General features: G+C 44.1%; 1 protein-coding gene and 1 long non-coding RNA gene across 20 annotated transcripts in view; one reads left to right on the top strand and one right to left on the bottom strand.

Moving 5' to 3' along the window:
* ZNF451 (zinc finger protein 451) overlaps nt 1-14,604 on the bottom strand; it is a 69,772-nt gene extending 55,168 nt beyond the window's left edge. For 2 of the 18 annotated variants that reach the window (XM_037894245.2, XM_037894250.2), the window contains exons 1-3: nt 14,238-14,509; nt 12,721-12,807; nt 331-414 (exon numbers count right to left, since the gene is read on the bottom strand). In XM_037894245.2, the coding sequence (XP_037750173.1) occupies nt 331-414; nt 12,721-12,804 (168 nt within the window). In that variant the 5' untranslated portion in view covers nt 12,805-12,807; nt 14,238-14,509. Of the gene's footprint in view, nt 1-330; nt 415-12,720; nt 12,808-13,809; nt 13,828-14,078 lie in introns of all 18 variants that reach the window. The other 16 variants (XM_043542414.1, XM_043542417.1, XM_043542408.1 and 13 more) reach the window with 15 other exon arrangements.
* LOC119565753 overlaps nt 14,595-24,137 on the top strand; it is a 48,900-nt gene continuing 39,357 nt past the window's right edge. For both annotated transcript variants that reach the window (XR_005224601.2, XR_005224603.2), the window contains exons 1-2: nt 14,595-14,884; nt 22,099-22,149. This is a non-coding gene — a long non-coding RNA (uncharacterized LOC119565753). The remainder of the gene's footprint in view (nt 14,885-22,098; nt 22,150-24,137) is intronic.

Genomic DNA, 24,137 nt, shown 5'->3' with positions numbered 1-24,137 from the left:
AAATAGTGCAGTCTGGACTATGGAGTAAAAACATTTTCATACAGGGAATGACCATATATTAGCACAAACTACTAAAATTAATGTGATTCACAATACTCCTGCAGTTAGCTGAGTGAAACGGCATCCCCAAGATTAGTATTTATTAACTAGACAAAAGACAGCTGTGACTGCAAATCACCTTACATGTCTTTACTTTGGTTTATACGCAAACACTGAGTCTAAACTATTAAAATTCTACATAAAGAAAAATACAAAATCAGTTCTGAGTTTGTTTTGGAAGAATCATTTCAACTGATAATGCCCAAGAATGAAATATTATAACATACTCACATGAACATTGGAGCTGCTGCTAGGTTCTTCATCATCACTACTGACAAGGTCAATGCAGTCAAGCACAGGTCTTGAAGGCCCTTCCTAAAAGAGGTTTAAAAAAACACTGTTGTTTTTCTTTAAGTTAAATTTCTATAGACTAATATATTGGATCCAGTATATCACATATATGGATATACTGGCCAGTCATTTCATGGCATATTCAGAAATGCCATTAATGGGCTTCTCAAGCACATGCTGTAATATAATCTTTTTACTTAGCACCCAGAAGCCCGCAATTGGTCTTGGTCTTCCTCTTCTCCATTGCTTCTTCTGTATATAAAAGTCAAATGGTGTAATCAACTTGAAATTGTTCATTTTATTTATCACTCTTCTATTTGTCCCCTCACCACCTCACTTTCTATTACATTCCTTTTCATTGGTTTTTAGTTTACCATGTTCACATGCTTTAAGGAATACCATGTCAGTGAAACGAACATCCCACCCTATTTCTCCAACTGTACTCAGGCATCAGTCTATTATCAAGAGATGGAACGCTAGATCTCACTATACAAAGTGATACTCAGCCCACAAAACAAAGACTTCTATCAGAAAAGTTAAGAGTTCAACACTCAGAGAACAAAGCATTACCACAGATTAAACACGTAACACAGGAAATAGTACAGTATCACACAGTTGCCCTGCAACAGTTTTTTCAGAAGTCCCCATAACCATCTTCTGGAAGTGATATACTTCTTACATAATAAGCACTATATATTATTTCTGTCTACATGACCTGTACCCTGACATATGTTTATGTACACAAAAGGCATTACATAAGCCAATGAATAGAAAAAGTTTTCTTCATTTGTTTTATTAAACCTTTATCAGATGTAAGAAGGAATTGGATGAGACACCAGTATGTTATTACAGTCATAAGTGAGGATTCTGGAAAGAATGGCACTTGCCGATTGCCCACCATGGTAGATCTCTATCCCACAAAGAAAACTGACATGCCACTTGTGGCACCTTAGAGACTAACCAATTTATTTGAGCATAAGCCTTCGTGAGCTACAGCTCACTTCATCGGATGCATTCAGTGGAATGCATCCGATGAAGTGAGCTGTAGTTCACGAAAGCTTATGCTCAAATAAATTGGTTAGTCTCTAAGGTGCCACAAGTACTCCTCTTCTTTTTGCGAACACAGACTAACATGGCTGCTACTCTGAAACATGACATGCCACTGTGAGTCTGCACAATGTCAGCGTAACACAAACCAGCACAGAGATGAGGACTGCCAAGGAATGATATAAGTGAACTAACAAAGAGGACAGGAACAAAATTCCAAAGTACAATGCGGGAACAGCAATCAGTATCTTAAATAAAGGGAGTACGTCATTGTTTGGGGGGGGAAAAAAAAAAAAAAAAAAAAAAGGTCATCCAAAGTTAAGTCTTGAGCTCCAGGTCTTCCTTGTGACAAAACATTCATAGATTTTAAGGGAAAAGGACCATTATGATCATGTAGTCTGACCTTCTGAACAACAGACATAAGTACTGTGGTCTACAGTATCCCATATTGTTAGAATCATGCCAAAATAGGATAAGTAAACTTATATATGTAGCACATCAAACATTAATTTCTGCAGAATCTACAATCATTTTTTTAAAAAACGTCTAGAGCGTCTATATCTGAAATGATGCAAGATTGTCTTTTCAGTCTCCAGGCAGCTCTAGTGTGTCTGTAGCTATTAATAACTTGTCCCAGAACATTAGAATTTAATTAACAAAAAACTAATTAGTTTAACTGCTACTATTCAGAACCTTATTAGTGAAAAAAAACTCAGCTGCACTTTGCTTAGCCAGAAGGTGGTTAGAAAGACGCAGCCCTGGAGCAGCCTCTAAGAACTCCAGGGTACCTCCTTTTCAAGATGCTTTTGGAATAGTGGGGTTGGGCTTCACATCATCATTGCCTAAAACTTTAGAGGTGCACTTCTGCCCCTCCTGTTTTCTATCAGCCTCCGGCTAGCAGGTGTCTATTATAATTTTTCAAACCTTTTTGAAAATGTATCTATGTATGCATTTACGTACGTCATCAAATTAATACCTCAGAAACAGCCAGGGTGGATAAAAATCAATGATTTAAAAAATAAATAAATAAATAAAAGTTAGATTTTTTTTTTTTATTTAAATCTGATTTCTTTTTTAATAAAATGCTTTTTGAGGAAAAAAAACCTACCTAAAGATAGTTTTAATTAAGATACATTGTAGCTCAAAGATATCTCATCATGGAATAGGGATTATAAATTCTAATTATATAGTATGAGACAATATAGCACCTTATTTCAATGTGACTAGTTTGGAATGTGAGGGGGTGACCGGTCGCTTCCCAGCTTATAGCTGCCTCTGTCGCTTAGCCAAAGGCCTTAGCCTAAGAACAGGGCCTCAGACTGTCATAACAGAAGGACCTTACATCGGCAGACAGTGATTTTGATTCTCTCTTTTATACCTCTATAATTAGCCAAGTGATAAGAATACACCTAAATTCTTAGAGTACAGGCCTTTACAGCCAGGCCTGAATATCTATGTGTGATTGGAATAACAGAGACTTGGTGGGATAACTCACATGACTGGAGCACTGTCATGGATGGATATAAGCTGTTCAGGAAGGACAGGAAGGGCAGAAAAGGTGGGGGAGTTGCACTGTATGTAAGAGAGCAGTATGACTGCTCAGAGCTCAAGTATGAAACTGCAGAAAAACCTGAGAGTCTCTGGATTAAGTTTAGAAGTGTGAGCAACAAGGGTGATGTCGTGGTGGGAGTCTACTATAGACCACCAGACCAGGGGGATGAGGTGGACGAGGCTTTCTTCCGGCAACTCGCAGAAGTTACTAGATCGCAGGCCCTGGTTCTCAGGGGAGTCTTCAATCACCCTGATATCTTCTGGGAAAGCAATACAGCGGTGCACAGGCAATCCAGGAAGTTTTTGGAAAATGTAGGGGACAATTTCCTGGTGCAAGTGCTGGAGGAACCAACTAGGGGCAGAGCTCTTCTTGACCTGCTGATCACAAACTGGGAAGAATTAGTAGGGGAAGCAAAAGTGGATGGGAACCTGGGAGGCAGTGACCATGAAATGGTCGAGTTCAGGATCCTAACACAAGGAAGAAAGGAGAGCAGCAGAATACAGACCCTGGACTTCAAAAAAGCAGACTTTGACAACCTCAGGGAACTGATGGGCAAGATCCGCTGGGAGAACAACATGAGGGGGAAAGGAGTCCAGGAGAGCTGGCTGTATTTTAAAGAATCCTTATTGAGGTTACAGGGACAAACCATCCCGATGTGTGGAAAGAATAGTAAATACGGCAGGCGACCAGCTTGGCTTCACAGTGAAATCCTTGCTGATCTTAAACACAAAAAAGAAGCTTACAAGAAGTGGAACATTGGACAAATGACCACGGAAGAGTATAAAAATATTGCTCGGGCTTGCAGGAGTGAAATCAGGAAGGCCAAATCACACCTGGAGTTGCAGCTAGCAAGAGATGTTAAGAGTAACAAGAAGGGTTTCTTCAGGTATGTTAGCAACAAGAAGAAAGTCAAGGGAAGTGTGGGCCCCTTATTGAATGAGGGAGGCAACCTAGTGACAGAGGATGTGGAAAAAGCTAATGTACTCAATGCTTTTTTGCCTCTGTCTTCACGAACAAGGTTAGCTCCCAGACTACTGCACTGGGCAGCACAGCATGGGGAGGAGGTGACCAGCCCTCTGTGGAGAAAGAAGTGGTTTGGGACTATTTAGAAAAGCTGGACGAGCACAAGTCCATGGGGCCGGATGCGTTGCATCCGAGAGTGCTAAAGGAGTTGGCGGATGTGATTGCAGAGCCATTGGCCATTATCTTTGAAAACTCATGGCGATCAGGGGAGGTCCCAGATGACTGGAAAAAGGCTAATGTAGTGCCCATCTTTAAAAAAGGGAAGGAGGAGGATCCTGGGAACTACAGGCCAGTCAGCCTCACCTCAGTCCCTGGAAAAATCATGGAGCAGGTCCTCAAGGAATCCATTCTGAAGCACTTAGAGGAGAGGAAAGTGATCAGGAACAGTCAGCATGGATTCACCAAGGGCAAGTCATGCCTGACTAATCTAATTGCCTTCTATGACAAGATAACTGGCTCTGTGGATGAAGGGAAAGCAGTGGATGTGTTGTTCCTTGACTTTAGCAAAGCTTTTGACATGGTCTCCCACAGTATTCTTGCCAGCAAGTTAAAGAAGTATGGGCTGGATGAATGTACTATAAGGTGGATAGAAAGCTGGCTAGATTGTCGGGCTCAACGGGTAGTGATCAATGGCTCCATGTCCAGTTGGCAGCCGGTATCAAGTGGAGTGCCCCAGGGGTCGGTCCTGGGGCCGGTTTTGTTCAATATCTTCATAAATGATCTGGAGGATGGTGTGGACATTGCACCCTCAGCAAGTTTACAGATGACACTAAACTGGGAGGAGTGGTAGATACGCTGGAGGGTAGGGATAGGATACAGAGGGACCTAGACAAATTAGAGGATTGGGCCAAAAGAAATCTGATGAGGTTCAACTAGGACAAGTGCAGAGTCCTGCACTTAGGACAGAAGAATCAAATGCACCGCTACAGACTAGGGACCGAATGGCTCGGCAGCAGTTCTGCAGAAAAGGACCTAGGGCTTACAGTGGACGAGAAGTTGGATATGAGTCAACAGTGTGCCCTTGTTGCCAAGAAGACCAATGGCATTTTGGGACGTATAAGTAGGGGCATTGCCAGCAGATCGAGGGACGTGATCGTTCCCCTCTATTCGACATTGGTGAGGCCTCATCTGGAGTATTGCGTCCAGTTTTGGGCCCCACACTACAAGAAGGATGTGCAAAAATTGGAAAGAGTCCAGTGGAGGGCAACAAAAATGATTAGGGGACTGGAACACATGACTGAGGCTGAGGGAACTGGGGATGTTTAGTCTTCAGAAGAGAAGAATGAGGGGGGATTTGATAGCTGCTTTCAACTACCTGAAAGGGGGTTCCAAAGAGGATGGCTCTAGACTGTTCTCAGTGGTAGCAGATGACAGAACAAGGAGTAATGGTCTCAAGTTGCAGTGGGGGAGGTTTAGGTTGGATATTAGGAAAAACTTTTTCACTAGGAGGGTGGTGAAACACTGGAATGCGTTACCTAGGGAGGTGGTGGAATCTCCTTCCTTTGAAGTTTTTAAGGTCAGGCTTGAGAAAGCCCTGGCTGGGATGCTTTAGTTGGGGATTGGTCCTGCTTTGAGCAGGGGGTCGGACTAGATGACCTCCTGAGGTCCCTTCCAACCCTGATATTCTATGATTCTATGATCTATATCCTAACAAGGTGTACTATGATCTATATCCTAATCTAACTTAGCAGATTCACTAACTCTCAAGGACCTACTACTTGAGGTACTTTTTAAAGAAATAATTATCTTTATATATTTCAGCTATTCATTCTTCATATTCTTAGTTTCCCATCTTATAAATACTGAGTCCAGTAGGACTATCCCCAGAAGTGAGTGTTTGCAGGTTCTTTATGTCACTATCCTATTAGCATGACTTCGGATAGAGTTCCATTTTTAAAAGAATACTACATCCTGAATAACCTATTTTACTTTGCCATTCAAACAGTGTTCATGAGTTAACATATTAGTTCTACAGCACAATGAGTATGCAAGATGCTTTACAGACAAATGAAGGTAATTTCTTGCCCAGGGAAACTGACAGTGAGAATTAGACATCGCACTGTAAGGGCAGGTCTTCACTACCCGCCGGATAGTGATCGATCTATCGGGGATCCCCGAACGCGCCCCCGTCGACTCCGGAACTCCAGCTCGCGAGAGGCAGAAGCGGAGTCGACGGGGGAGCGGCAGCAGTCAACTCACCGCGGCCTCACGGCCAGGTAAGTCAACCTAAGATATGCAACTTCAGCTACATGAATAGCATAGCTGAAGTCGGTGTATCTTAGGTCACATCCCCGCCCCGCCGCCCCCCCCTCCCCCCGCAGTGTATACCAGGGCTTGGAGATAAATAATTGTTACGGAATTGTTACAGAACAAATTCTCTTTTGTGAGATACACACCCTGTTGATTCCTTTTTATTTTTCTTCTAATATATTATTTTTTGAGGGGGAGATTTTCAAAGGCCCAAGTGGCAGTTAGACCTCAATTCCCATTTGTCAACAAGAGCTGGGTGCCTCACTCTGTGCTTTCGAAAAAGCTCACTGAAGAAGCAAAATCAGACAGTTCAGAAGACTTGAGTAGAGGTCACCACAAGCCAGCTCAATTAAGTTAATAAAGCTTGAGGAGGAATTTGAAAGAGAGTACCAAGGTCAACCTCACTGTTGTTCTGGAGTACACAAGTTTCCTGTGATTCTGGAAAACCTCCATGTAAATTCTATGTATTCTGTCTTTGAGTTTTCATTCAGATTCTATACAACAGTTCCATCTACCGTACTGTAGAGCAAAGAACAAAGAAAGAATGGGAGAGAACCCAATGCCCCACAGAAGAGTTACAGTGTGCATTGTACAAATTCAGACAATTTCTTTCAGATAGGATCATATAGTGTCATAATTTAACGTCATATAGATATTAATTATATGTGGTGCTGCACAAGACGCAAAGGCCACAATCCTGCCAAGACTGACACACAATCTCAACTTTAAGCTGAGCTTCATAGGAGTACTTAGAAAATTAAACAGGTTCATAAGTCCTTGCAGGATCAACACCAAACTAAGGCCTGTACTTGCTCAAAGAACTTCTAAACTAAAAGGTAAAGATTAAACCGATAGGATTCTAGAAGATGGAATAATTAAGCTGTGTAATTTTTTACTGTGTTTACCCTTTGCAAAGATAGTTTTTGTCAAGAAGCCCTTAAGAGGAGTCCAAAGTTTTTTATTCCTTTTTCAATAATTTAGATATAATTGGTTTCATCAACTAAAAAGAAATAAAAAACAAAACCTTCATAAATCAAACTGCACTTCATTATTTGCTTTAAGCAGAGCAAACAATGTGAAAGAGACTGGGGATATGTCTAAGTCAAAGTTTCAACTCCATTTTGTTCCATGAATGACATTTTTAATTGTAACCTTAATGGTGCCCTTCACTTTGCATTGCAACTTCCATGTTGGACTAAGACATCCAGTTTGCGTTGAAAAAACTAACTTGGTTGTGACAAAGCTATCGTAGACCCTATCCTCTTCATGCTAAGGCATGGGATATCTCAGAGAGGTCTAACAACGAGAGCACCATCAGGGGCCATCAGTGTTGAATGACTTTCCCCAAGTCGAACAGTGGGTTTTCTATCTGTAGAGCCACTGACTTTGAATGACTCTCTGCAAGCCTGAGGGGGGCAGGACTGTAGCCTGGCATGTCCCCAGCTGAAATGCATGGGCAAAAAGGGGCAGAGACTTTTAAAACAGGGGTGTTTTCAGACCAAGGGGCCAGACCATCACAACATGCAAGACAACCAGCCTCAGGACACAAAAAGAAGGAAGAACTACCTAGTCTAAAAACACTGACCAAACCCAGGACTCACAGGAGGGATGAAAGTAAACTAAGGAAGGGTGTCCGTTCAAGATTTTGTTGTTTTCCCAAGATCAGTAGCTCTCTAATATGCTTTATTGATAGTAAAGTGTCTCTGGTTAAGAAATTCCTTTCCTAAACCTGTGCTCTTCACCCTGCTGTGACACTGTCCCTGATGGGTTGAAGAAACCAGAGCTTCCACAGCCAGGGTGACTCTAGAGGAACATGCCTAAGCAACTGCTGGCCCATGGGGGGCTAGGGCACTAATTTGGAGATCTAAGGCAGCCAGATCACAGGGTCCCACTGCCCAAGAATATGGATACGGAGTCTACACCTGGGTCTATGGATATGGAGTCTACACCTGGGAGTGCACTTGAGACACCCAGAGCTAGGAACAGTGACTGGTAACGACCAGACCCTGGGGTAGCTTAGAAGCACAAGGGGCCCAGGATTCAGGTCCGTTTACAAAAGACTGGTGACCGTTCAGAAGAGAGGAGTGGGCCAGGTTGTAATTATTGTAAATGGGTAAAAATCAATTATTACAAAAATAAAAGTTGGATTTTTTTTAATTGAAATTAAATACATTATCTTTTTAAAAGGCGATTTAAAAATTAAATTTGAAATTATGACCACGTGTACTAAAGCCTGAAATCACCATAATTATTAAAATTACGTGACAGGGTCGGGCCAGATGGCTACAGGAGAGTAACAGAAGGCAGATATATTAGCCCCAGGCTCAGTAGGTCCCTTTTCCCTGCGTAAGGTAACAAGGAAGGTTTCAGAACAATCAGGAACCTTTTGGAGACAATTAAGACAGGCTGATTAAAACACCTGCAGCCAATCAAGAAGCTGCTAGAATCAATTAAGGCAGGCTAATCAGGGAACTTGGGTTTTAAAAAGGAGCTCACTTCAGTTTGTGGTGTGTGTGAGAGGAGCTGGAAGCAAGAGGCACTAGGAGCTGAGAGTGAGAACGTGGACTGTTGGAGGACTGAGGTGTGCAAGCATTATCAGACACCAGGAGGAAGGTCCTATGGTGAGGATAAAGAAGGTGTTGGGAGGAGGCCATGGGGAAGTAGCCTGGGGAGTTGTAGCTGTTGCACAGCTGTTCCAGGAGGCACTCTAGACAGCTGCATTCCACAGGGCCCTGGGCTGGAACCCGGAGTAGAGGGCGGGCCCGGGTTCCCCCCAAATCCTCCCAACTCCTGGTTAGACACACAAGTAGCTGACCTGGACTGTGGGTTCAGAAAAACGGCCAAGCTGAGGGTTGCCGTGAAGCTCCAAGGCGAGCAAACCCACCAATAAGCGCAAGACCCACCAAGGTAGAGGAGGAACTTTGTCACAATTATTTAAATAAGAATTAGTACTAAATGTTTAAATATTTAAATAATAATATAAATTAATAGTTAAAAGTTTAAATGCAAAATCTGTTTTGCTCAAGACAACTATTTATTAAGCAAAGGATGTATTAGCTGTAGTTAATTGAACTGATTGTTTTGGGTCCTTCAAATTTTTAAAACTAGTGGATCTCATCCTCTCACACTCTTTTTTTTTATTCATAGCTTGGAAAAGTAAAACAAGCATTCCTACTTCTTCAGTTCCCAATTGGTTTCTTAACTTTGAATGAACTAGTCATTGAACTGAACAAACTGAAATGAAGAAAACTTCTTTCTATACATGCAGATGAGACTACTGCTGCTAAAGGCTCGTTTTGAACTTCAACAAATTCTGGTTGCAGGAGTTCAGCCAGTGACTTCCACCAGTTCAATGGTTTGACTTTCTTTGAAACTTCAGAGAAAAAAAGTACGCAGGAAAAACAAGATTCAAAATCAATTATTTAAATCAAGGTTCCCTACTTGCTGGTTTAAATTATGATTTAATTTGGTGATTGATTTGATTTAAATCAAAGCAATTTAAATCAATCCACCCTGATGTACACATGATTTTGTATTAGTTCAGTGCTCTGGGCATTAGGAAGAGTTTCCACACAAATGCATACAGTATGATTTCAGAAACTGTGCTTAAAACTTTTAAAGTACTTTACATTTATTCAGCAGGCGACAACCCCACATTTACACATTAAGTCTCTGATGAGCAGCCAATCTAAGTCAAGGCCAATGAAAATATAGGGTAACATCCTATATTTTAAAAGGACTGCTGTCACCACCCCTATTTTTCATATTCTATAGTCCTTTTAAAATTAACCCCAAATCTGTTTGGTTTTGTTTTTACTTGTTGTCCACTGACTATTTAAGTTTTTAGATCAAGTTTGGAGTTTGTGAAGCTGTCCATCACTTCCTGACAGAGAGCGAGGTTTGCCTGAGCACCTACTCATGATGACTGGAGCAGGAGAAAGAAGCACCTGCAGACAGGTCAACACCTGCTTACCAAGCTGATAACCTATTTTAGAAAAACAAAACAAACAGTCCTCCTCCCCACCCCATTCATGGATCAGCTTGTGTAAGCTCAAACAGGAGGGGGTGAGCACTTCCACTAAACACAAATGCAGATTAGGTATGTGAAACCTGGGCCCGTTGCTGGAGAATGGGCCAAGGTTAAAGTCTTTGATCCACCACTAGTGTGTAAAGGGAAAGTAAATGCTCTTCTCACAGCTAGTAGTAGCGCTTGCCCTCTCTGGGAGAAAGACAGGAGGAAAGATGTTGCACTAATAGTAGAGTTGCCAGGTACCTCCCCAGCCTGACAGAGAGAAATGCCTGGCTCCCAGACTGGGCTCCAAAGTATGTACTGGTGCCATCCAGGGGTGGGTGGGTAACAGCACAGGCAAAAAATAACATTCACTCTTTACAGAAGACACCCAGTGTGGTACCTCAGACCCTGCCTATCTGTTCCAAGTTACAGCTTCCTTCAGTACCAAATATCATTACTAGGTGTACACAGAGACCATGTCCTCAAACAACTGAGGACAAGAGTCACTAAAGAGGAGACTCATTAAAATCTACACCAGGGTTCTCAAACTTCATTGCACTGTGACCCCCTTCCGACAACAAAAATTACAACCCCAGGAGGGGGGGGATCAAAACCTGTGCTTGCCTGAGCCCTGCTGCCCCAGGTGGGGGCCAAAGCCCAAGTCCAACTGCCCAGGCAGTGGGGGGTGGAGGGAAGGGGCCAAAGCCCAAGGGCTGCAGCCCCAGGGAGTCTGTAATCTGAGCCTCACCACCCAGGGCTGGAGTCCTCGGGCTTCGGCTTTGGCCCCAGGCAGTAAGGCTCGGGCTTAGGCTTTGGCCCCGGCAAGTCTAAGCCAGCCCTGGCAACCCCATTAAAATGGGGTCCCGACCCACAGTTTGAGAACTGCTGATCTACACTATCCACTTTAGAATGTTGCGTATTACTGTTTTATTTAGAGTTTCCTCACACAGTCCTTGAATCTTCTGCCTACCCAAATCTGTACTCTATTTCCTTATTCGCAAAAAGAAAAGGAGTACTTGTGGCACCTTAGAGACTAACCAATTTATTTGAGCATAATTTTCCACAGTATGCATCCGATGAAGTGAGCTGTAGCTCACGAAAGCTTATGCTCAAATAAATTGGTTAGTCTCTAAGGTGCCACAAGTACTCCTTTTCTTTTTGCGAATACAGACTAACACAGCTGTTACTCTGAAACCTATTTCCTTATTGTGTGTGCGCAAGACTGGTCATAAGCTGTTGTCCTGTAAAGAAAAGTTGTCCCTCCATTCTTTCATATTTCCTTCCATCAAAGCATTGCTTCTTTGACAAAGGATTGAGGCCCACTGCCATGTAGTATTATACATGTCCCACTTTCCTCATAAGTTTAGCAATGCATGTTTCTAAAAGTTGTAGTCGGGCTCTGACAGCCTTAAGTAATATGCACACACAAACTACATCAGTGGTTCTCAACAAGGAGTCTGAGGCCCACTGGGGGCCGCAAACAGGTTTCAGGGGGTCTGCCAAACAGGGCCAGAATTAGACTCACTTGGGTCCAGGGCAGAAAGCCACCGCCCCACTGCATGGGGCTGAAGCCAAAGCCTGAGCAATGTAGCTTTGCAGGGCCCCCATAACATGGTGCCCCAGCCAACTGCCCTGCTTGCTACCCCCTAACGCGGCCCCTGGCTTTTATATACAGAAAACCAGTTATTGTGGCACAGTTGGGCCCCTGTGCAAAATTTGATGTCACAGGAAGGATTCAGAGTCAGAAGCCACACGACAGCATTCTATAATCCATTCTGCACTGTGTGTGTTAAACAGTACTCCACATCTTAACTAAACTGATATTAGGCTTCTACCCCTATTTGTCTCCCTTATCTCTATCAGGTAACACAGGGTGAGATTCTGGTGCCATTACACAATGAGCTGTACACCTTACTTCACAAGTAGTCTCATTGACTTCAGTGGATTACTCTTGGAGTAATATGCCATTCTACTACATTAAGGGTATCAGAATATGAACCACAGTCTATCCATATGCATGTCTGACCAAAACTAGCTTTGTTCCCTGACTCTCCTATTCAGCTCTAGTTGAGATGGGTAATTCATTAGGGCCCCAACCTGTAATGAGGTGTGCTAAGGCTCACTGTCTCAGCAGAGCCCACTGAAGCCACCCTTGCCCACCCAGACCCATATCATTGTAGGACTGGGGCCTCAAATCCAACCCCCTTTTTAATACAGATTCTCTTGACACAGGCATGTCAGCTCAGGTTGAGAATTAAACTGCTTTTTGAAAGCGAAAACTAAACTAGTATTTTCTTCTGCTTTGAAAAGCTAAGTTTTTAATGTAACACCAATATTTTATTTAACATTCAGTAAAGATAATCAACACTGCATATTCAAACCCTAGAACATTTTATATATTTAACTGGCAAAAGTATTTGCGGTTATTGAGCCAACATCTACTTACACAGATAAACTCAATGTCATCTTCACTTTCATCCTGCGTTGCTGATTCACACTTATGAGCCTTAGCGGAGCTGAGAGACTCCATTATCTGGACAAAAATAAACCAAAATATGCTTCATCATCGACTTCATTTTCTTCACTGCATAACCATACAGTTCTATAACATTTTGAATAGCTTTTCCCCCCCATCCAATCTGTATCCCAAAACAAAAACACTTCACATTGTTAAGTGGTAATAATTAAAGATAAACAACAAAAATAGAAAGTAGCAAGTGAACAAGAGAAAAGACATTCTTTGAGCTAAAATTTGAACTAAGTGTCTATTAATATCCGCATCTTCCAAGAACTGTGTAAAATATGGCCTTTTCTACATAAGAAAAATAGTAACTGGTACCTGTATTCCAGTGATAGCAATGCTGTAAGCTCTATGACAGACAGGGCTCGGGCATTTCTACTACCATGTTATGAAAACTCACTCAGTTGTGTTTTCATAACATGGTGGTATAGAAGACTGAGCTCTATCTCTACTAGCAACAGCATCAGTGCAGTTGCATCCTTGCTACAATACAGGTACCAAATTTTATAGTATCAATGCATCCTACAAGAGCGAAGTTATAACAAGTTGACAGCTACCTAGGGACTTCATGTTTCTCAGTATGACCACAGCCATTGTGAACTTTATGGCAACCGTAATTAACTTAGATAGCGACTCTTTTTGAAAAAATACAGGGTCTGGCCAGTTGAGCTAAAGGAAAAATTTCTCTATGAGCTTTTAACAGTAGAGGCCTGGGTCACAAAGGTGAGCAGCTTTGATACTAACAGAACAGAAAGAAAAGGAGTACTTGTGGCACCTTAGAGACTAACCAATTTATTTGAGCATAAACTTCCGTGAGCTACAGCTACAGCTCACAGAAGCTTATGCTCAAATAAATTGATTAGTCTCTAAGGTGCCACAAGTACTCCTTTTCTTTTTGCGAATACAGACTAACACGGCTGCTACTCTGAAACCTAACAGAACAGAGGTACAGATTAACCAGTGCACTGGACTATTAAACAGCTATAGTGGAGTTTGTAATTTACAATCACTTACCTGCAAGAAAGTATTAGCCTAGAGGGGACAGAGGAAACAATATGATGTGACACAAACTAACAAGGCACCAATAGTTCCATTCCAGTTCTATCAAAACACCTAACATGCTTAATGGGAGGATAAGCAGAGGGAGGGAAGGAAGAGGACAGGGGCAGCAGTGGGAAAGGAAAGCATGAGCCTCTCGCTGCCAGTTAGACAGACCCCAAACTGGTGACCAGGGCAGGTTGCTAAGAAACTGCCCCAGAGTTCATAATGCCGGACCCTCTCACCACAATGCTACGGATGCACTTGGCTGCTGATCGCCAGGCCCTGTCCACAGCTCAGCAGCAGATACGCGGAGACCGGTGGCTGCTGTGCTACAACTACAGGGGACTTTGCAGCAGCCAAGGCTCAGAGAGAGATCACGGGCCCCTTAAGCCATCGCTCACCAAGGAACGGTAGCGCCGCCAGGGCCCGCCCCGCCGCCGGACGCACCAGCTTCCTTAACTGCAAGCCCGCGCGCGCCTCGGCTCCCAAGCGGCCCACACACCCCAGCAGGCAGCACCTCCGCTTGAGCACCGGCCAGCACGCGCTCCGCTTCCTCCGAACCCCGGGCGGCGGAGAGCCGCGCTGCCTGCTGGGAGTTGTAGTTCCCAGCGCATCCCCGCCCCTCCCCACGCTGGAGCGGCGGCTGTCAGTTGCGGTCCTTAGCAGGAGTGGCGGGGCGGGGGCGCTGCCTGCCACTCGCAGCTAGGGCTCCAAACAGCCTGCTCCGCTCCTCCCTCCCTCCCTCCCTCCCTCCCTGGCCCGGCCCTCTTCCCTGCTGCTGGGACTTTTCCTTTCATAACGTGTCTCCTGTGAAGAGGCAGGCGCCAAGCCGCGGCCGGGAGCATCCTGCCTCCCTGCTGGGCGGGCGCTGCCCGCTCTGTGAGGCGCGTGGGCGGGGACCTGCTCTCCCAGCGGGCGCAGACACCCCGCTGAGAGCCTCGTCGCCTACGTGTGTACAGCACAGACGTCACAATGTGAGCGGACAGGTGCATCGGACCACCCTGCCCCGTGAGCTGTATTAACCTAGCCCTGAGGTGCACCGCATAAGGTGAGAGGTGCATCCGAAGTCAGAACCCGTCCCCAGCTCTTAGCTGTTGGTGCCGCTGCAGGATGTAAGCTCTCCAGTGTAGCCATGGATGTTTCTCTTTTGCTTACTACTCTGGCTCTGTCCCATTCTCTTCCCCGGAAAGTTTCACACTGTGGCCAGCAGACACTTTCTGTTCCCCACTATTATTCTACCAAACTCAGAATACATGGCAGTGTGTCCACAATTGTTCCACACACCACTGAAGTTTCACAGATGCAGATTCTAGATCCATAGGATTAGAAAGGCTTGCACGAGTCATCTAGTCTAACCCCCTGTCAAGATGTAGGATTTGTTATGTCTAAACTAGCAGTTCTCAACCCCCAGCCTGCGGGCTGCATGCAGCCTAATGGGCCCCAGCTGTGTGCTAAAGGCCACCAGGCCAGGGGGAGTCTGGATTCCCAGATGCGTGGCCACCCAGTGCAGCGTCGTCCGGGCTGCCTGGCCCAGCGTGGCAGGGTCTGGGGCTGCCGGCCGGCCCTGCAGAGTTCAGGGTCCGGGGCTGCCGGCCAGCCCCGCAGAGTCTGGGGTCCAGGGACTGGGCTCTGGAGCGGCCAGCCAGCCGGCCCCGCAGTCTCTGGAGCCTGGAGCTGCCAGCTGGCCCTACGGGATCTGGGGCCCAGGGGCTGCCCCATGTAGTAAACGGAGGCCCTGAAACATAAATTTTGTATCAGAGGCCCAGTCTGAGGCCTGAAGCCTGAACTAAAGAAAGCCTGAACCAAAGTACCTCCAGGCAGTGATAAGCAAAGCTGGGCTGTGAGCCAGAGGCAGGTCCCACTCACAGAAGTTGGCAAGAAAAGGTTGTTAGAGGCACGTGCACACACACACATAAGGGCTAATGAGAGAAACTTGTGCCAAGATGGCGGCAAGACACTCTGTAGACATAACAAGGAACAGGCAGGTGCATCTTAAAGACAGGGTCAAAAGGACAACATGATGGATAGATTTGTTTGAACTATGATGAGTAATTGGTCCTGCAACGGTATAAAAGTAGGTCCCGGAGCGCATATCTTTGACCAGCCTAGGGGGCAGTGGAGTGTCCCGCCGCTGACTGAGCTGTGTCCATTGCCAGGGAGCACAAATTCGTAGTATGCCCTGTAGAGTCTATAGGGAACTATTACTGTGCTTCATTTGACAATAAACCTGTGTGACAAAGTTCCTGCTCTACCTTGGTGGGTCTTGCGCTTATTGGCGGATTTGCTCACCTTGGAGCTTCATGGGAGCCCTCAGCTTGGCTGTTTTTCTGAACCCACAGTCCAGGTCAACTCCTGTGTCTGACCAGGAGTTGGGAGGATTTGGGGGGAACCCAGGGCCGCCGTCTGCTCCGGGTTCCAGCCCAGGGCCCTGTGGAATGCAGCTGTCTAGAGTGCCTCCTGGAACAGCTGTGCGACAGCTACAACTCCCTGGGCTACTTCCCCACGGCCTCCTCCCAACACCTTCTTTATCCTCACCATAGGACCTTCCTCCTGGTGTCTGATAATGCTTGTACACCTCAGTCCTCCAACAGTCCGCGTTCTCACTCTCAGCTCCTAGTGCCTCTTGTTTCCAGCTCCTCACACGCACACCACAAACTGAAGTGAGCTCCTTTTTAAAACGCAAGTTCCCTGATTAGCCTGCCTTAATTGATTCTAGCTCCTTCATGCCTTACTAGAGTCTGTGGTTTTGGGGAGTTCTCTTGGGGTCTGCTGTGTTAGCTATCTGTGCAGAGGTGGGGCAGCACACAAGGGGAACACGCACGCAGCCGACTGTTATCATCATTGAACAAGAGTGGAGCACCAAACCGGTAGCTACCAACAACACACCACGGGGTTGGGGGTTGAAGTCGGTGTCAGGGCTGCCGGCCAGCCCCGCGGGGTTGGGGTCCAGGCTGCCATCCGACTGCCCTGCCACCTGGCCTTGCATGGCTGGGTCCAGGGTCGGGGCCGCTGTCTTGCCCTGCACAGCAGGATCTGGGGTCCCTGCCACCCAGCTCCCACCCAGGGCTCCACTTCTGGCCCCACTCTGTGGAGGGGTCTTTGGGCAGGAGGCGCTGGGCATAGGGGTCTGTGGGGGAGGGAGGTTCAGAGGGGCGTGCTGTGATTCTCAAACTGCAGCCAGTTAACATATTGTGGGCCACATATGTGGCCCACAGTGATAAATAGGTTGAGAACCACTGGTCTAAACCATCCACAATAGATGGCTATCCAGCCTCCTTTTGAAAATCTCCAGTGAAGGAGATTCCATGATTTCCCTAGGCAGTCTGCTCCATTGTCCTACTGTTATTACAGTTAGGAAGTTTTTCCTGAGATTTAATCTAAATCTGCTATGCTGTAATTTGAACCCATTGCCTCTTGTCCTGCCTTCTGCGGCAAGAGAGAACAACTTTTCTCCATCTTTTTATGGCAGCCTGTCAAGTATTTGAAGACTAATATCATGTCCCCCTTAATCTCTGCTTTTCCAAACTTAAACATATGTAATTTCTTCAATCTTTGCTCATATGGCTTGCATTCCATCCCTTTGCTCATCTTTGTCACTCACCTCTGGATCCTTTCCAGTTTCTCTATATCCTTTCTATACATCGGTGACCAAAATTGAACACAAGATATTGGGCTTTCTGAGACAAGATGATTGAGGTGCCCATGTAACACTTAGCCTCCCATACAAGTCCCCCCTGTTTCCAGGGCTAGCTCCACTCTGCCAGGTTTCCAAACAGAGCAGCTGGGGCTGAGGAATGATATATGGGGAGGCACTAAGCCTCTACAACTGCTCCCCAGCAGATGGTGGGTACTATCTAGAACTGGTTGGAAAATGATGGGTTTTCTATTGAAAATGTTGATGAAAATGGAAAAAATGTTTTTGTCAAAATTTTCTATCAGAAATTTCAATGCTTAAATAAAAATTCAAATACAGAAATATTTTGCCAAAACAAAAATATTCTTGGAATTGCTGCTTGTCCCCATCCTCTATAAGTTAAATTTCCTGGTCAGACTGCATCTCCTGTGATTCACCACAATATCCTCTTTTGGAGGATTAGAGGCAGTGCATCATGGGAATCACTGGGCATGCTGCAGCATGGGACTTACCCAAAAGTGAATTTGTGATTGTAACTGTGAATTTTAAGAAGATGAAATAAAGAAGGGAACCCATATTTTGGAAAAAGAATCCAAAATCTCAGTGTTTCCAAAATTTCCAAGTTCATCTTTGTAAAAGTCCTGGAGCTGCTCTGTAATAATTTATAAATACTGCATATGAGCTGATTATTGGAATGTTTACTGTATGAATATGTTGAATTAGTTTATTAGCAGACTGTTGGGGAAAAAAAGCAGGAAGGTAAGACAATGGCTCCACGTAAGACACCTCCAAGTAAACACGACCGGGGAGGATTAAGAGACAATGCTTGAGCTATTCTAGCAAAGTTACACAGCATGTTTTTCAGATGCAGGGAACCAACAGATGAAAATGACTATAAATATTTACAATATCCAGAGGGGGGTGCTGTTGTTTGGGAGCTGCTCATGGGGAACAGACTGACAGACACAAACGCCCATGTGGAGTCTAAAAGAACTAGGCTTTCCTCAGTTTCCAGGAGGATGGTAAGCCTCAGGTGAGGGAGACGTGCATATAGATCATTTGTTGTTTTAAAAATCCTTTTTCTCTTTTGTTATCCCTTGTTTCTAACGTTAAGATTGAATTATACCTTGTTTTAAGAAGTCTGCTTTGGGTCATTGTATTTATCACTGGTCACATGCTCCCAAATGGATGAATCACAGGTATTCAAAACAGTTGAACCTGTTGGGAGTAAACACAACTGATCCATAGGGTACTGTAACCCAGGACCTGGTCTAAGAGTGGGAGAACTGTAGCATTCCACCCCAGGAAAGGCAAAGGCATGAAGTCTGATGTGAGTGGGTGCAGTCAGAGATCGCAGAGAAGGGGTCAGAGGTAAAGCTAGCTCTGTACCCATGATAATCATTATTGCCCACATCTGAGGAAATTGGAGGGGAGAGACTTTTCTACAATGGGAGACTTTTCTACAATGCATGAATGTATATTTTTTTCACTGGTCAATGAATACTACATATTATTGTCAGCAGTTTGTAACTCTACAATCTACAAAGTTAAGGAAAAAAATCCAAAGAATTTGAATCTTATATCTTAATAATTGTAAACAAACCTGTGAAAGTCTGAATGGTATTGTGGTAGTGCCTGAAAGCCCCATTATAGACCGGGACTAGGTGCTGTACAAACACAGAACAAAAAGATAGTCCTTGTCCCAAAACTGTTTACAATCTAAGTATAAGAAAAGAGAAAAGAGATGGATACAGAAAGACATGATTATTATTATTATGGGAGAGTACAAGGAAACATTGATAATATTGGTTAGCATGATAGGCTGCGGTATCAGCACACCACCTCGCTATTTGTTGTCAAGTTTTTTGTAGCTATCATGGCAAAGGAGAGTTTTAGGTAGAAATTTTAAGATTTTGTAAATATTTATAAATGAAGTGTTTGTTTACAAAATCAGCTACTGTTACTGAAACTATAGAAACAGGATGACAGAGTTAATACTAGTTGTTCGTATGGGCGTTTCATTATCTATTTCCTTTTAGGTGTGTATTGTTGCTGCCTATTAAAATGCTTTGTTAAATTGTTCTACTTCTCCCAGTCCTATTGTCCTGACCTCCTGCTTCACCCTATTGTGTTGGTGGTTACTCTTAAACACAAAGTAAACTTTGGTGTTTATGAGCACTAAACTTGCTCCAACAGGAGGTACTGACTACTAGGTAGAACTTCACCCTCCATCTGGCTGAATGACTCCTTGGATAATTCATAACCAGTAATGACCTTGCAATGCTTTTTCTCTTAACTGAAGTGCAAGATGAATGTGATATGCTGCTAAAGGCCTGATCTAAAGCCCACTGAAGTCAGTGACTTTAGGTGAGGCCCAAACTGCAGAGTGATATACAATCAGAGTTTCATTTACTGATCCAATTAGGAAAAAGGAACAAAACTGAAAAGGTGATTCTACAATGGTAGATATCTTCTATCTGAGAGTGTGTTGCGGGGGGGAGGGTTGCGAAATCCAAATGTCAGTGTGAGTTAGCAGTAGCGTGCAAAGGCTTCCAATTACCCCCGGGCCAATTCTGCATTGAAAACCACACACCATGTTGCATTGTGGAAGAGATCTTTTCTTCCTATGTTTGGTTTTTTTCCTCCTCTATAATAGTAGTTGCTGTGTCACAACAAGGTGATATTTAATCCAGTACCTGTCAAGTTAGTATGAGTTTCAAATACCCAACCTGAATATTTAGATACAACTGCTAGAGCAGATTCTACACATACACACAAAGGCAATCGGTTTTCAGCTACATAGGTGGATATTTATATTGTGGACTATCTCTGGTTGAGAACTGTAAGTAAGATGCCCTCCCTCAAAGTGTGACATATTCCTTTTAACAATTTCCTTAAATTCTAATAAAGATGTTTTGTAATTACTTCCACACCTATCTGGTAGGGTTACCATATTTCAAGTTCCCAAATAGAGAACATTGGTGGAGGGCAGGGGGGCTGAAGGAGGGGTAAAGTTTCTACTGTACAGTTTCTTTCTGCTTTGAATATCTAACATTTATAAATAACAACTGTAATAGCCTCAAAAATAAAGGTAAATCACATTTTAATGTACCTTTTTACATGCAGTCAGTCCTTTCCTACTGCACTTCTTCCTGTTGTGCTAATGCATATTTCTCTGTAAAGCATATCTTTCTCAGCAGTGGTTGATTGCTCATCAGGCAGCCATGCAAGTCTCTGCAAGATGTGTGCCTGAAGTTGTATTGTACAAGCAGGATCCCTTTCAAAGATTCAACAGTCAATACCGTGCTACCTTTACTTCTGCACTGCTGCTGGTGGCGGCGCTGCCTTCAGAGCTGGGCTGCTGGCCAGCAGCCACTGCTCTCTGGCCACTCAGCTCTGAAGGCAGCACTGCCACCACGCTGCACAGAAGTAAGGGTGGCAAACCAGTAAACACATACGCCCCTATTAGGGCACGCCAGGAATTGCAGATCTTCCAAAATCAATGTTGGAAAAAGGATGAGCAAGGAAAAATCATGGACATATGCTCATATTTCAAAAATCCACTCGGACAGAGATCAGAGGACCGAAATAGTATATCCGTATTAGACTTCTAAAATGTATTTACATAAATATCTAGAGCCTAGTACACAAACAACAACTTTGCCACGTTCATGTACCAAACAGTGAACTTGTAAGTATAACCCACACGCCTCCTGTGTGTGATGTTCTGTCCCATCTAGTGGCACCGAGACCACTTAGAGTGAGAGAGATTAATTACCATATGTAGCCCAAACACCTCCTGGGTGTGGTATTCTGTCCCATCTAGTGACACTGAGGCCACGTAGAGAGAGAGAGAGAGTTAATGAGTCTGCTCCACAGCCTGAGCTAAGAGCCATATGGCTTTTATCTCATGCAGTAGAGGCTCATGCATTTAGCTCCAGAGGTCCCGGGTGAGCCCCCACTTGTAACACCAACAGACCCCGGTCGTCGTCGGGTGGGATTGAACCTGGGACCTCTGGAGCTATAGTAATTGTATAGTAATTATAAAGTTTTTTCTTTTTTATTTAAAGTTGTGCATGTGCGACTAGTGTGGATGCTGAAACAACTGGTTATGTAGTACACTTAAATATTTTATTTAATTGTCAATGTAATACCCAGGGTGAGCCTATGTGAAAGCAGAAGATCTCAGAAGTCCCAAAGCCTATTTTGATTTTGTAAGGTATTATAAATATATACTGGGGGTTTAGGCCCTGTGTTATGTTCTTCATTTTAAAGGAAAAATAACAAATCTCTACTTAGTGATGTTAGTCTAGCTAGGGTGCATTGTAACTGCTGTGCTCTAACGGTTCATACTTAGAGTGTTGTACATAAAAAGGAATTTGAAATTTATTAATTCTGTGTGTGTGTAACTGTCTTATGGTGAAGACTGGTACTGGATTCCTAATAAGAGAAAGAAAGTCAATCCTGTTATAATTTCCACTTTAGTTTTTGAAAAGATTCCTATAAAAAATCCAGCTGTAGTCTCTTGCAAGGATAAGAATTCATGGTCTGCGCAAATACTTTGTCAGAGAAAGAAACTATGTAGCACAGAATTGGAAAATAAATTGATTTTCCTCCCCTCTACATAGGTTACATGAAGTGAACATGCTGTGAGATAAGAATTGCTTCTCAGAAGGAGGGTATGTATTTTCGTATTCTATTGCTTGGTCTTTAGACAATAAATGTAGCTAAGTTTGGTTACTGAGAATTAACTGTGAGTGTACTCAAACAATCTTTTCCTCAACAACTGTAACAGACAACAGCTAATTTGTGGCATTGCAATTATTATGGCATGAGCTGCTGATTCATGCTGTTTGGTGATGGAATATGACCTTGGCAAGATGTGTGAGCACACTGAGGTCATAGTAAAAAAGGATTAGCCTCCATATTCTGCAGTGCCACCAGCCTCTTTTGTCATTGGTTGCTTTGCGTGGAAAGTGGGGGCATATTCAAAAAATGTTACTTTTGGGAGTATGATGAGGACTGTGTGGGGCTAACAGGGGGTGCACTCTGCCCAGTGACAACCAGTCAGAGGGGCTGCTGGAGCGACCAATCAGGGACCAGAAGGGCCACCTAAAAGGAAGCAGCAGCACCAGAGCAGTCAGTTGCTGCCTGGAGCTGGAGAAGAGAGAACTGTGTTCCTGGTTGGCTGAAAGAGGAGCAGGACCACGGACAGCTCAGTGCTGGCAGGGACCGGGGGAGCAATGGAGCTCTTGGCTGGTTGCTGGGACTTAGCCTCAGACAGTTGCTGGCAGGGACCTGGGGAACAATGAAGGAGCTCCTGGCTGGCTGCTGGGACTGAGTAAGAACTGCGCCCAGGGAGGGACACAGGAAGGTAGTGTCTCCAGGGAGGAAGTCCTGGGAGTTTGGCCCCATGCCAGGGCTGGGACTACTTAAAGATTGAGTCTGGGAAGGGCTAGAGAAACACCAACCGAGGGGTACTGAGATAGGCCCCTGGTGGACTGTACACGCTGGAAGGGGTCTCTTCTGATTCACATACAGACAGTATGTGTGACTTGCCTGAAGGGCTTAGTCACTGAAAAAACACCTGAGAAACCACTGACAGGGGTCACTGCAGACAAACCCAACTAGAAGGGGGCGCTCATGAGAGATTGGTGCCACCCCATTAATCAGATTATGAATGAATATATTAAATAACACTGGTTCTAATGCAAATGCTTGGAGGCCCTAGAGCTAACAACTTTTGCCATGATGAAAATTGACCACCTATGCCTGCTTTTTGTTTTCAGTCGCTTAGACAGTTTCTAATCCATGACTATTTAGTTTTTTAATCATCTAGTGTAAGGAACTTTCTCAAGGGCTTGTTGGAAGACCAAATAAATTATAGCAAAAAGTTCTTCTTTATTCACAGTTTTGTTGTCATACTCAAACAATCATAGTAGATGGGAAAACACGTTTTGTTTTTTTCCTCATATAATACCTAGATGGCCATAATTTAAATATCATTTCACCAATTTTTCTAGTACTGAAGGCTCAGTAGTCTGTAATTCCCAGAGTCACCCCAACATCTTTTAAAAAATAGTTATAATACTTGCAACTGCCCAGTTCTTTTCTAGTGTAAGATGATTAATATGAGCATACTTTCATTAGCAGCTCAGCCACTACATTTTCAAATTTCTTCAGAACACTTTGTCTACCATTCATTCCTGTTGATGTTGCCATTTAGTATGTAGGTTTGTTCTAGAACCTCCTCTTTTCGCACGACGGTGTGATGTCACCTCATCTTTATAATTTGAAATGAGCATGTTTCTCAACATCCGCTCCATCAATTATCCTCCTGCCCCCCAGGAAAAGCATGTGAGAAGGGTGCCTGTGTCTTTCAGTTTGCCCTGAAGATCAGCAAATCTGGGTTGTTGTGGAGTGAGGAAGTCCTCCTGGATTCCCAGACCCCCTTCCCCATCATTATTACAAGGGGAACAATGAAGAAATGTGAATAATAAAAATGTACTAACCATGAAGTTGTGTATGTTCAGAGGAGTATCTCTGGCCCTTTATTTGAGAGGGAAAAGGAGTTGGCTCCACACATTACTTTGTTCCCTCCTAACCCCAGCGTGGAACCAAGAATTTCCCTGTTCTTCCAGCTCTCTCCCTCTGTATCCCAGCATCC

Source organism: Chelonia mydas, chromosome 3, assembly GCF_015237465.2.
Source record: "Chelonia mydas isolate rCheMyd1 chromosome 3, rCheMyd1.pri.v2, whole genome shotgun sequence".
Classification (NCBI taxonomy): Eukaryota; Metazoa; Chordata; order Testudines; family Cheloniidae; genus Chelonia; species Chelonia mydas.
Note: the sequence above shows the minus strand (reverse complement) of the source record. Positions and strands in the feature narration are given on the sequence as shown.